The 12,878-nt window shown below is 60.8% G+C and overlaps 1 protein-coding gene across 1 annotated transcript in view; it reads right to left on the bottom strand.

Annotated features, from left to right (window-relative positions):
• Positions 1 to 963: 963 nt before the first annotated feature.
• KCNQ2 (potassium voltage-gated channel, KQT-like subfamily, member 2) overlaps positions 964 to 12,878 on the bottom strand; it is a 74,526-nt gene continuing 62,611 nt past the window's right edge. Inside the window, exons 13-17 of the mRNA XM_008579851.1 lie at positions 9,700 to 9,923; positions 8,920 to 9,028; positions 8,244 to 8,375; positions 2,584 to 2,707; positions 964 to 1,784 (exon numbers count right to left, since the gene is read on the bottom strand). Coding sequence (XP_008578073.1) covers positions 1,056 to 1,784; positions 2,584 to 2,707; positions 8,244 to 8,375; positions 8,920 to 9,028; positions 9,700 to 9,923 — 1,318 coding nt within the window. The 3' untranslated portion in view covers positions 964 to 1,055. The remainder of the gene's footprint in view (positions 1,785 to 2,583; positions 2,708 to 8,243; positions 8,376 to 8,919; positions 9,029 to 9,699; positions 9,924 to 12,878) is intronic.

The following is a 12,878-nucleotide window of genomic DNA, read 5'->3' as shown; positions in this document are numbered from 1 at the left end:
GCAGAGACAGCTGCCCTCTACTGAGGTTGCGGAGGGTGACTGGCTCCCCAGCTGGTTAGGCATCGTCCAGCCCTGCCCTAGGTCTGTCAGGTCATTGGTGGGGACAGGCTGGGGGTTCTCTGGCTAAGCACAGTGCGGATCTACAGTGCTGGCCACAGCCTGGTGACCAACACCCACCAGGGCAGTCAGTAGAGAGGAAAGGCTCCCACCCCCAGATCTGCTATGGCCCAGGTGCGGATGGCTTGTGCACCCCAGGAAAGCACAGGACTGAGGCTTCTGGAGCTCCCAGGAACCCCCTTTCAGAACAGCCTGTGGAACCAATGCCCCGTGCCCCTCTGTGAGCCAGGCCCTCCCAAGAAAGGCCAAGGCCAGGAGGGTCTGAAGGTCACTCTGTGCTCTGATCTGGTCCCCAAAGCCTCAGCCCTTCCTGAGCTCTGGGCAAGGGTCCTGAACTCAGGGCTGGTTCCCATCAAAAGACCCTCAGAACCCAGAAGGAACGGGGAGAAGATGCTAACTGGAGCTCTCTAGCCAGGCACCCAAGAAGCAAGGGCCATCACCCTCACCATACATACAGACGGACAGAAGGCTGAGACTTAGGGACATACCAGCCAGCTCAGTCAGGTGCAATGGCAGGCCATGCCCATAGGCCAACCACACTCTCCTACCCCTGCAGGGTCCAGACTCGGGAACCCTACCAGGCCTCAAGGCCAGCAGCTCCACCTGGGGACAGGCCTTCCCCTCCCTGCCAACCCACCCAGGACCTTGTGCCCTCACCTCATGCCAGCTGTGCCCCGGCCATCTCTGCAGCCCCCTCACACTCAGGCCAGTAGTCGGCTTCCCCCTCCCCAAGCAGAGTGGGCATGGCTGGCCCTGCAGCCACACAGTGCTCCTGGGGCCCCCAGGGCCCCCGCCAGCCCTCCAACCCCTGTTGGAAAAGAACTCCCCACCTGCCCATCAGCCCAGGTAAAGAAAAGGCCCCAGGGGGTTCCCACCTCAAAACCTCGAAAATGCGGAGTCAGGGGGAAGACGCGGGCAGTCCGGTGGCCAGCACAGCCTCACTTCCTGGGCCCGGCCCAACCCATGTCCCCAAAGGGGCCCTCACCCGTGGCTGAGCGTGGCGGGGGCCCGCATGGGGTGCAGAGGTCCGAGTCTGTGTCTGACTCGCCCTCTGCGATGTAAGGTCTGACTTTGGCACAAGGCGCCACGGCCGCGTAGCAGCTGTTGAGGGCGTCCAGGTTCTCCTTGGACTGGGAGATGCTGAAGCCACTGAAAGAACGTTCCAGCTCCTCGTGGTCCACGGACGGGATGGAGATGGACGTGTCGCTGTCCCGCAGGGCACCCTCGTGGGACCTGCCAGCTGGCGCATCCTCATGCCGTAGGAACTCTGTGCTGGGCCGGTTGCCCCCGCTGTAGGCGGACAGTGACCGCTCGTGGGCGGGTGGCGGCGGGATGCGCACCAGTGAGCCGTGGTCTCCCACAGGGGAGGCACCATGGCCCTGGCGCGGGTGGCTCTGCTGCTGCCATGAGGTGGAGGGCGGGCACTGGGCAGGGGCGGCCGGGGGCGCTGAGAAGTTCTTCTGGCCCGTGGAGCTGGTGGAACGCACAATCTTGATGATGCAGCCATGCTTGTCCATGTGCTCCCGGCTGTCTTCGGGGCTATGGTATGGCGGCGCCGGCTCCGGTTCTTTGGCCCCAAAGTAGGCCTCGGTCTCTGTTGGGGGGATGCCCATGCGCTGCATGTAGATGCTCACCAGGAAGTCCAGCTTCTTCTCCATAGACAGGACCTGCAAGAGGGGGCTGCTGGGCAGGGTGCAGAGGGACCCAGGCTGCTCCCCAGAAGTGAAGGGACCTGGGCTGTGTCCCAGGAAGTGAGGGGACCCAGGCTGCTCCCCAGGAAGTGAGGGGACCTGGGCTTCCCCCAGGAAGTAGAGGGGGCCCAGGCTGCTCCCAGGAGGTGGCTGGTGACCTGGGATGCTTCGAAGGGGATGGAAGAGGAGTTGGGGTGGATTTGGGGCTGCTCCTCAAGATAAAGGGGCAGGGGCTGCTGCTCCCCAGAAGGCGGAGGGGCAGGAGAGGGGCCTGGGAGCAGCCCCTCCTCCATGCCAGACCTGAAGCAGCTCAGCCTCTAACCCCACCTGTCATCATGTGTGGTCTAGGAGCTTTCGGCCACGGGGACCCCCCACTTGTTTGAACTTCCCCTGCTGCCCCCTTGGGTCCACCCTTAGAACAAACTCCACAAGGGAAAGGAAGTGGCTTCCAGAAACAGACCCCCAAGGGCCCTATGTGGTGGCTTCTAAGACTCACTCCTAGGAGAGGTGAGGGGTTGGCAAGGGCAGAGGGGAGAAAGGTAGGCCCCCCAAGGGACCCTCTAGTGCAAGTCATGCAGCTCCCCAGCCCAGAACACGGGCCCCCTGGGTGCTGGCTGTCAGACCCAGGAGGGGCTCCTGGTGGAGGACAGGGGGTCCTGACAGAGCGGCCCTCAGCTGTGACAGGAGCCACATGCCCCCGAAGCTCAAGGATCCCTCCCTCAGTGTCTACCCCTGAAGCCCACACTGCCCGGGACAGGACGCCAGCCTCTCCCACCTGCTTCTCCACCTTCCCGAGCCGTCCCATCATGCTGGGGTCCTCCGGCAGCTCCGCCTCGGCTGGGCCCTTGGTGCGGTCCTTGTCTGTTATTGCTGGGCCCCGCCCCACGATCTGGTCCACTCTACCGGGAACAGAGACCCCGCCCCCAAGCATGAGTTCAGGTGAGTGCAGCAGGGTCCTGACCTCTCCTCCTGGGCCAGGCCACAGTCCCCCAGATCCAGGCTCCAGGCCCTGCCTGGAGCCAGCCAAAGGGGCAGTGGTGCCAGGACAGACAGACCAAACCAGCGCGTCCTGCTCTGGCCCTGCTCTCCAGCACCCTCAAGTCCTGTTCCCTATCCACTCCATTCCAGTGGGATCTGGCACATTACCGAGGAGTAAAGGGAGGGAGCTCTCACCTGGGGCCAGTTCACCCCAGTTCTTTCCAGCAGGTGCCCAGCCCCCATATGCCCCACATCTCATCTGCCCACCCAGCTCTCCCTCTCTTCCTGGCCCGAGGCATGTTGGCCCACAGCACAGGGAGGCCCAGAGCGTCATGTGACGGCCAACAGGCACCTGGTGTACCAGACTGGAGCCTGGGGTGCTGCGCCCCTCCCCTCCCTGCCCCAGAGCCCTGCCCTACCCCCAGCTTTACTCCTACATAATGTGCCACTGAGGCCGTCGGCCCAACCCAGGTCTGATGGGGACAGTTACATGTCTGCAGCAGGAACAACAGAAGCAGGTTGGCGGTGAGAGCGACAGCTCCATGCACCAGGACAAGGAGTGAGGGGACAGAGCACAGCACAGGAAGCCACCAATGCACCCACCAGAGAAGGGGTGAGCCAGAGCCGCTGCCAACCACAGAGGGCCTGTGTGCATGTGCGTGTGCATATGTGCATGCATGTGTGTGTGTGCACACGTGTATGTGTGCAGGTGTGCATGTACATTTGTGCACATGTGCATACATGTGTGCACGTGTATGGACATGGATGGGGTTTCGTGTGTGCATGGGTGTGGGTACACATATGTGTGCATGTATGGGCAGGATTCAGAATTCAGCTGAGCTGGTCTTGAATGAGGCACTAGATCACTAATACCAATGGGAAGGGAAGGAGGCTCTTCGCCCTTGGGGACAGGGTCTGTCTGAGCAGGGAGACATCACAAACCCTGCCAGGTCCTGTGGAACAGGAAGGGCCACTGCAGGGCCAGCGGGGCCGCAGGAGCAGGCACGGGCTGAGAGCTGCAGCTCTGTGGACATTCACTCGGGAACAAAGACCCTGCACTGAGTCTACAAGCCCCACCGGGCAGACAGCAGCTGGACACGGGGTATGGCTGAGCAGGACCGAGGCCAAGGCCCCACATCTCACTATGGATAAAACACACCTGGAGGGGGCCTTCCCTCCACTTTCTGCTGAGGGGGCTGCCCTATCTGCTTGCCATGGGGCGGCGGAGGGCGGGGCAGGGTGTTTCTTTCTTTCTGTCGCATGAAACAGAACGGGGTTCAGGCTCACGCCAGCCACGGTGCAGCTTCTCATGCTCTGCCGGGCTCCATGCTGGACTCATGCACGGGAGGGGGCTGCGGGGGGCCCTCGGCTCCAAGCAGACACCAGTGGAAATGGAGAGGAGACGGGCTCCCTGGTGCTCCCCAGTGTCCACACAGTCCAGGCAAGGACGCTCAGCACCTTCACCCCTGCCACATGACGGGCTGCCTGCGGGTGATCCCAATGAGAGCCGTGGCCAAGGACTCAGCTATAGCTGCTGCTGCGGGGCCAGGAGAGGGTCCTCCAAGGACCCTGCACCATCTCATCCCCTCGGCCTCAAGCTAGGCATTGGACTCCATCCCTACGTGCTCCGTGCCCCTCAGGGTGGGGTGAGGACCTCTCCTCTGGGTGAAGCTGCGTGTCTCCTGGCTTTAGCAGTCCTGGGAGGTGGAGCCAGGGCCTTCTCAGCTCATGGCTCTGAACACTGAGCGACCGACCCCTGTAGCAATGCCCAGAAGGACAGGAGGGCTTCAGTCTCAGGGCACGAAACCCTTTGGGATTGGGGGGCATGGCAGGGCAGGGACCCAGCAAACACTGTCTGGGGCCACCCTGGGTCAGGAAGCAGCAAACAGCCCTGCCTGCTCCCCAGGAACTCCACTCTCATGGGAAAAGCTGTTGCATCCAGAAGACGCCAAGCCCACTGTCCCCGGGCCTCACATGCGGGAACCCTGGCACCCACCAACTTGGACTGGGCTGTGACCCCAGGGACTCGGTTGTGCCCAGAGCCCCTGTGCCCCGAGCTGCCAGGTAGGGCTGAGGCCAGCTGTGCTCACCCTCCACAGCCCTGCTCTGGGGGCTGTGCTCCACCTCAGCCAATCAGACTTGCCGGAGGAGGGGGAATGGCTCTCATCCAAGTGGCCTCAGGGAAGAAAGAAGGCCTCGCTGAGCCTGAACTGACCCCGAGACCCTGCTGCCAACTCTCCACCTAACTGTGCTAGCCTCCCGGTCTGCCCATCCACTGGGGTCCTACCCTTTGCTCCATCAGTAGTGCTGATCATGGCAGTGGCAATTTAAAACAAAAATGCCAGAGCTCACAGGGCTCCCTCGGCGCCAGCACGGTGTGGGGATTTTCTCATTTACTCTTCAGGCAGAGGAGCCACCACCCTGCTCAGGCCCACGCAGTGCCAAGGGCAAGGTCGACCCCAGCAGTGAGTGGGTGTGGAGGGGCCCACGTCAGCGCCCAGGGAGACTGCACATTGGTGGCAGGGTGGGAGGACGCCTTTGTGGGCACCATCCCAGGAAGCCCAGCCTGTCCTCCCGGCCCTGCGCCTCTGAGGGCACCTGACCCCTGAGGAGCTGCCCAACCCCAGGTGGACGTCACGTGGGACATCGTGGGAAGGAGTCCCAGCGCCCCAGGAGGGCCCTGGCAGGGGAACAGGCTTCTCCCTAACGCTTTTTCGGGAAGAGAAAACCTGACGTCCCCTCCATCCGGGAGAAAGCATTGTGCCGGGTGCTGCCGTCATGTGGCCTGGAGCGAAGGGGCCGGCCATTCCACAGAGACAACCGGAAGAGGTGCTGGCATCCTAACCTAGGTGAGTACTGGGGTGACTCTCTCGGAGGGGCCGTGGGTCCTTTGGTGGGGTACTTCTTGTGCCGGGGAGTTGAAGGGGGTGGGGGGCCCACAATCATATCTATCCTGGCAGAGTAAACGAGAGAAGAGACACCGGCAAAAATGCATCATAAAGCAACAGGAAAGGAGGTTGGCTGGAAATTTGCAGAAACAGAAGAAACAACCCAGCTTCAGACAACAAAGTGACACTTCTTAAAAGTATTTCCACTCAAAACAGAGAGCAGTTGGTGCCACACGCACACGACCTCCCGTGTGGCAGCTGCACCCGCATGGCTGCGCCTCTGCTGCCTGCCCGTGACACAGGGCACACAGGCTCCCGGGAGAGTGTGCAGCAGGTGCCAAGTACCGGAGAGGGCGCTGGCTACAGGGCCTCCTGTGACTCATCGTCAGCAAGAGGAGAGGAAGTGTCCGGGGCTCCTCAGGTGGTTGCTAGGTTTTGTGTGTTTTTCCAGAAAGGGAAGGAAAGGAGGAAATTTAAGACAGAAGAGCCTGGTGAACAGAAACAGCTGTAGTGAGAGACATGGAAACAAGCACAAGTCGAGAGACTGGGACGCTCCCTCACACGCACACACCCACATGCTCATGTACACACACGCTCAAGCACGCGTGCACACACCCACATGCTCACATGCACACACACGTGTGCACACAACACAGGCGCACACACATTCTCATACACATGTGCACACACGCCCGCAGGCTCACATGCACACGCTCATACACACGCGCACACACGCCCACAGGCTCACACACACATGCTCATACGCATGCACACACACGCCCACAGGCTCACACACACATGCTCATACACACGCACACACACATGCTCATACACACGCGCACACACATTCCCGCACGCTTACATGCACATACACATGCACACACAGCACAAGGCTAGCCTATGCTTGGGAGGACATGGAGGGAGAGGCCTCCCAGCCTGAGCCTGGGTGGAAGAAGGGGACACTTCCCTGCCCACGCCCAGTGGGAGAAGGTTGAGGTCTAGAGAGACCCTTGTGCTGGCACCCAGGCACGGGACAAGACGGCACCCCGAGTGGAGCACGCCGACTTCCTCAGACGCTCCTGCCAGAGGGCTGAGCTGGGTGTGGCCCCAGGGCTGTCCCAACTGTCCAGACCCCAGGCCCCAGTGCTACTTCCAGGGCCGGGGAACAGCTGCAGCCTCGCATGGGGGGCTTGCGGGGGAAGAGCCTGACCAGCAGGAAGGTGTGACCTACTTCAGAAGAGATTCAAAACAGCCGTACGGCCTTCTACAGGCACCACAAACACCATGCATGTGCATGTGCTTGATTACGTGTAGCTGAGGGTGCATGCCTGTGAGCAACTGTGTGTGTGTGGACTTAGGGATCTCCGTGTATGTGGGCAGCAGGCCAGAGCACAGCTATGTGCACCTGTGTGTGTGGGAGTGGACAGGTGTGCTGTGTCCCCAAAAGGTTCATGTAGTGGAATTTCATCCCCATTGTAACGATGTTGAGGGTGGAAACCCTATGATGTATTTGAAGAGGTGATTGGATTGTGAGGCCTGTGTCCTCTTGAAGGGACTGATCCATGCATGGAGTGGTGGGCATGGTTCTGGTGGCTTCATAAGGAGAGAGAGTGAGCAGGTCAGCTCTCTTGCTCAGCCCATTCTCACCGTGTGACACCCATGTCACTGTGGAGCCACCACCAAGAACAAGGCCCTCTCAGATGTGTGCCCTGGACTGTGGATTTCTCAGCCTCCGAAACTGCAAGAAATAAATTTCTTGTCTTCATAAATCATGCAGTTTCAGGTATTCCGTTATAAGCAACAGGCAACAGACTAATACAATGAGTCTGTGTGTGCGTGCACATGTATACACGCCTGTATGTGGAGAATGCACATGTGGGGGGGGGTGCACAGGCACGTGCATTGGCTCCTGGAGTGAGCAAGCCTGTCCTCACACACGTGGGGTCGACGCAGAACAGCAGGTGGATGCCCGGCTACTGCCTCCTGCTCAGAGGCCTCACAAGGCAGGGAAGGGATGGCCCTGTGTTCTAGAAACAGAAGAGGTGCCAAGTAGCACATCTGCTGCCTGAGGGGCCCATGGAAATCCTGGAGCCTCATTCTCAACAAAACCACTCCATACCAAACACGTGTGTACACACATGCACACACACAAGCATGCATTAATACACACATGTGCAAACCAGCACTGCACTCACCCACACATGTGCACACACATGCATGAGAACACAGGCATGCACGCATATGTGCACCGACACATACACGTGTGTACATGCATGCACTCAGAGGCCAGCACGCATGTGCACTCACACGCACCCATGCATACGCATACATACATGCGTGAGTGCACACTCACACGCGCACACACACTTGCCCACCACAGTGCGGGTGGGGGAGAAGGGAGAGATGACAGAAACATTAAAAACAGACAGACTGTGAGATGACATGGCAAAAAGCTGACAAGAAGCCGACGTGGGTGGGAGGAGGCCCCGCTGGCCCTGCCCTGCACCCTCCACGCCCACCCCAGGGGCCCCGCCCTTGCCCTGGCTGGGCAGCAGGTGGGGGCTCTTGCCTGGACTGCAGGCTCTTGATCCGGGACAGCATGTCCAGGTGGCCAGCAGAATACTGCTCGATCACGTCCATCACATCGTACGGCCGCAGACTCTCCTTGAATTTCCGTTTGGATACCAGGAACCGCATGACACTGCCAGGGCCAGAGGGGCCTTGAGCTTCGGCCAGAGACCACCCCAGCCCCTCTCTGACTGGGCCGACACCAGCGTCCACCTGCCGGCTGCCCTCCCAGCATCTCTGACACAACTGGATGACTCACCCCTCATCATGGCCATTCGCCCGCCCCACAAAGGGCCACCTGTGGTGCCCGGCTGCCCAGACAGACCCTCGTCCACCCTGAGATCTGCTGATGCAGGGGCAGCCTCCTCTCCTGGGCCCCCACGACACCCAGGATGGGGGCAGCTCTCGGGCCCAGTCTTCCCCCTCACAGACTCCCAGCCATGCCAGGCACAAGGTGATATCACGAGGAGCAGGGACAAAGAGGGCGTCGGCCACAAGCCTTCTCACTGAACAGGTGTCCCCCAACCAGCACTCTGAACCCAGCCACATCCCAGGAGAGAGTGGAGCCAGGACACATGGCCGGGACTGTTCCTTCTCCGCTCAGCCTTTCACGGCGGGCTCTGCCTCCTGGCCTCTCCCCGTATGCCCCCCCCCTGCGGTGAGCAGGGGACCCTCACCACACGGCTCGGATGCTGACTTTGAGGCCCGGGGTCAGGTCCTCGGCCACGAACTCACAGTTGCAGCTCTTATTGTCATCTGCGACGTCCTCCCCAGGGAGACTTGCTTCTGGGTGGATGGAAACAGACGATGAAGCTGAACCACGCCTGGGGACAGAGGGCCAGGCGCCCCATGCGCTCACATCTGCTCCTGTGGAGCCCACCCTTCCACCCTGCCTCCCACAGCTGCTCCTCCCTGGCTGGGACTTCCAGCAGGTGGTGGCCACAGGAGTGGCTGGTGTGAGGGTTTAAAAGGATGTCCCTGTCAACTGATGAACAAACTGTGGTGTGCCTCACAGCAGAACATCACTCAGCCATAGAAAGGAACAAGGCACTGACACGCTACAACACGGGTGAGCCTGGAGGACATCACATTCAGCAGAAGCAGCCAGGCACGCCGGGCCGCATGGCGTACTGTCCCCCTTGTATGAAACATCCAGAACTGGCAAATTCGGAGACAGAAAGTGCAGCGGTTCCCATGGGCTGGGAAGAGGGGTTGGGGGCGAATGCTAATGGGCACGGAGTTTTCTTTTGGAGTGATGGAATGTTCTGGAACTAGACAGAGGTGATGGTTGCACAACACCGTGAAGTTTCTAGATGCCACTGAATTTGTACACTTTAAGATGGTCAATTTTATGTTATGTGAATTCCACCCCAATAAAGAAATACATGGGGGAGGGGCCTCCTGCTCCGGCAGCAGCGTGGGAGGCCACGGTGCCACGGGGCTGCAGCCTGACCCACCTTCTGAGTTCTGCCGGGACGCGGCACCCTTGATCCGGAAGGCCTGGCGCGCCCGGCTGCGGTCTCCAAAGCTCCAGCTCTTGGGCACCTTGCTTGGGCTGTCATCGAGGCTCTGGTCAGCACTGGGTGACCGCCGGACAGGCTGGGCCTGGGGGGACCCCTTCCCCTTGGCAGCCACGCCTCGGGGGCTGGAGAAGACACGATCTTTCAAACTGACCTTCTGACTGCTCCCACAAGAACCGACAGACAGACGGACACACACAAAGAAACACAAGAGAAGTCACTCTGGAAAGAACACGAAGCGTATCTGAACATGACTGATGCTGTCCCACGTGACAGTACAGAGCCATGAGACCCAAGGACAGCCAGCCACGTGTGTAGGGGGAGGGGGCTCAGAGCAGCTGCCATGGGACAAAGCACAGGGCCAGAAGGGAGGGACAGCCGGGCAGTCACAGGCTCCCTGGGGACAGCAGGTGCAGCCAGACCTCGGCTGCACCTAGGGTAGGTGATGTCCGTGGACTCTTCAATCACTTTTGCTACCACGACAAAGTACGAGAATCCTCTCCACACCATCCCACCAGCGCCCCCCGCCAGGTGACACTCTGGGCAAGACAAGTCCCCAAATGCCCAGGGGGCTGCGGTTGCTCTCTGAGCACCTCCCGTCTGCCCTGGGTTCTTGCGCCCTTCCCTGCACCTTCCACGCCTGTCACCGCCCCTGGGAGTGGCCTTCCTCCTCCTTCCATCTCTCCACCTCCTGCCCCAGAGTCAGGGGAGAGCAGGTGGCATTTGTTCAGCCTCACCCTGGGCCTTTCTGACCAACCCTAGGTAGCCACCTGGTGGGAACAGGCTTCAAGAGGAGGGCGCGGGCTTCCTCACTGGACCTGGTGCTGAGCCTGCCTGAGTCTGAGCTCTACCCCGCACCAGGACGCCCGAGAAACAAGCATCCTGCTCTGGAAGGAGGGTGTGAATGAGGCTGTTCCGCCAGCCGGCCTTGGCTGGAACAGGCCCCAGCAGGAAGCAGAGAACCACAGCCCCAGCCCTGCAGGCGGGAAGCTGGATTCACAGCGGGTTCCACGTTCTCGACAGTCCTCGGGCCTCACTTGTGCTCATGTTTCTTGGTAACCTGGAGATAGGCCTGACACCCACATTCACCGGCTCCAGTGTCATCCAGCAGCAGCAGGAGAGGCAGATGTGTCACCACGGTTAGGTACCGGGCAGATGTGGCCTCCACCCTTTGGCCTAGGGAACATCAGGACCTTCTCACCGCCTTCCACCATCTGCCAGAGAGGATGGCGAGGCTCCCAGGACCTGAGAACCCACTCACAAGTGGCCACATGCAGGTGCCTTGGAACCTCCCAAGACGGCCTCTGAGAAGGGCCCATGCTGTCCCTGGGCCTGTGAGGAGCCCAGGGTCAGGGAGGCTGGAGGGTCTTGACGCACCTCCAAGGGGGAGCCACACTGCTCACTCATGCCCCAGATGCGGCTCCCAGCCCCGCCACAGCTCCCTGGATAACAGTGAGAGAGTGAGGCTCTGGTCAGCAGCCACCATCGGCCCAAACCCAGGACCCACAGCCAGAGAGACACATCCACCGACGGCAGTGAGATGACTGGCCACAAAGAGATGGTCCCCAGTGCCCAGTCCACCCAGCCTGGACACAAGCATGGGACGGGGCCCCCTCCCCCTGCCCCCAGACAGCAGGCAACTGCTGACCCTCTGTGCCAGCTCAGGGGTCTCCGAAAACAGGGAGAAAGAGGAAGAAACGTGTTTCCAGGGAGATGGCCCAGGCATGGAGCCCACTCGGGGATGCAGACAGCATAGCAGCCACGTCTCCTATGCCCCAGAAGTCCTGCTCCGTAAGCATCGGGAGCCAGTGCCTACATCGGGAGTGGGACCCTGTGCCTGTTCAAGGTTGCCGCAGGCAGTGGTGCCCAGAGTCCAGGTGCTGTGGTGCCTCTGTCCAGGTGACCTTCTGAGAGAGAGAGGCCCAGGGAGGACGGGACGCTGGGGTCACCTCCAAATGGCCATGCTACGGGAGTTGTGGCCCCAAACAGAGTGGCTGTGGGAGCACTGAGGCCCACCCAGGTACCCAGACCTCGCTCCAGCTTCCAGAATGTTCTCTCCTCCTAAGGGCTCCTCCAATGTGAACATTTCAGAGGCAGGACTGTGGGCCCCTCCCAGCCCCCACTCGGCATATCCAATACTGCACCTCATGATGTCACTCAAAGTCTCTCTTCCCATCTCCAAACCTGGGCAGCTCCAATGACAAGAGCCAGGAACCAGAGTCACTGGCTTTATGATCACAGAGGACAAACGCCATGCAGGGGGTGAAGCTGATCGCCCAGACTGCCTCCTGCTGGGTTTCTGGGTAGAGCCACAATGCTGACAATTTGCAATTAGGATTTCTGCCACCTGGAGGGAGGGGACAGAGCCCAGCGAGCACAGGAGCGACAGGGAGGCGCTGGCAGCAAATTCCACAGGCCCCTCCAGGCGAGCAGAGGGACCATAAGAAGAGGAGGGGAAGCCCATTTTCTAGCGGTGATTCCTCCTCAGCCGCCTTTAGAAGCAACCGCCCCTCCGAGCCAGGGCGGGGAGGGGCCCTCCGTGGACCTGCCAACCTGCCGTCCACGCAGCAGGGGCTCCAGGAACGCGTCCCCATGTGCAGCTGCCCGGAGCCAGCCATAGAGGCAGAGTCACACAAAGATGAGGCCACCAGGAAGGAGCCTTCCCTGGGCCTCGGCCACGTCTCCACGGCCCCGGCTCTGCTCCCACCTCAGACCTGCAAGGGATGCTCTGCAGGAGGAGGAGACAGTGTGGACAAGCTTGGACCTCTCCCTCCCCTGGACCTTCACAGTCATCAAAACTGCGTCCTCCCAACACAGCGGGTGTGGCTCGACACTCACAGGACACTGTCCCCACAGAGCCTTCCTCAACTGCAGCACCTGAGACGGCCAGTGTGGGGTCCTGCCGACCCTCCCCCGCCTCACAAGCAAGTGCACAGGACAAGGCTCCCCAGAGCTCCCACACCTGCCCCAGGAGAACGGCCTCAGCCAGAGCCACCCTCCATGTGACAGGGCATCTTGCGGCATCTGTGCTTTGGCATTTACAGGGGCAGGGCGAGCTCAGAAAGCCTAGGAGAGAAAATGAGCCCCAGCCTCTCCTTGCCTGCCCACTTCCCCCG

The sequence above is a fragment of the Galeopterus variegatus genome, unplaced genomic scaffold (genome assembly GCF_000696425.1).
Source record: "Galeopterus variegatus unplaced genomic scaffold, G_variegatus-3.0.2 Scaffold1966, whole genome shotgun sequence".
In the NCBI taxonomy this organism is placed as follows: domain Eukaryota; kingdom Metazoa; phylum Chordata; class Mammalia; order Dermoptera; family Cynocephalidae; genus Galeopterus; species Galeopterus variegatus.
Note: the sequence above shows the minus strand (reverse complement) of the source record. Positions and strands in the feature narration are given on the sequence as shown.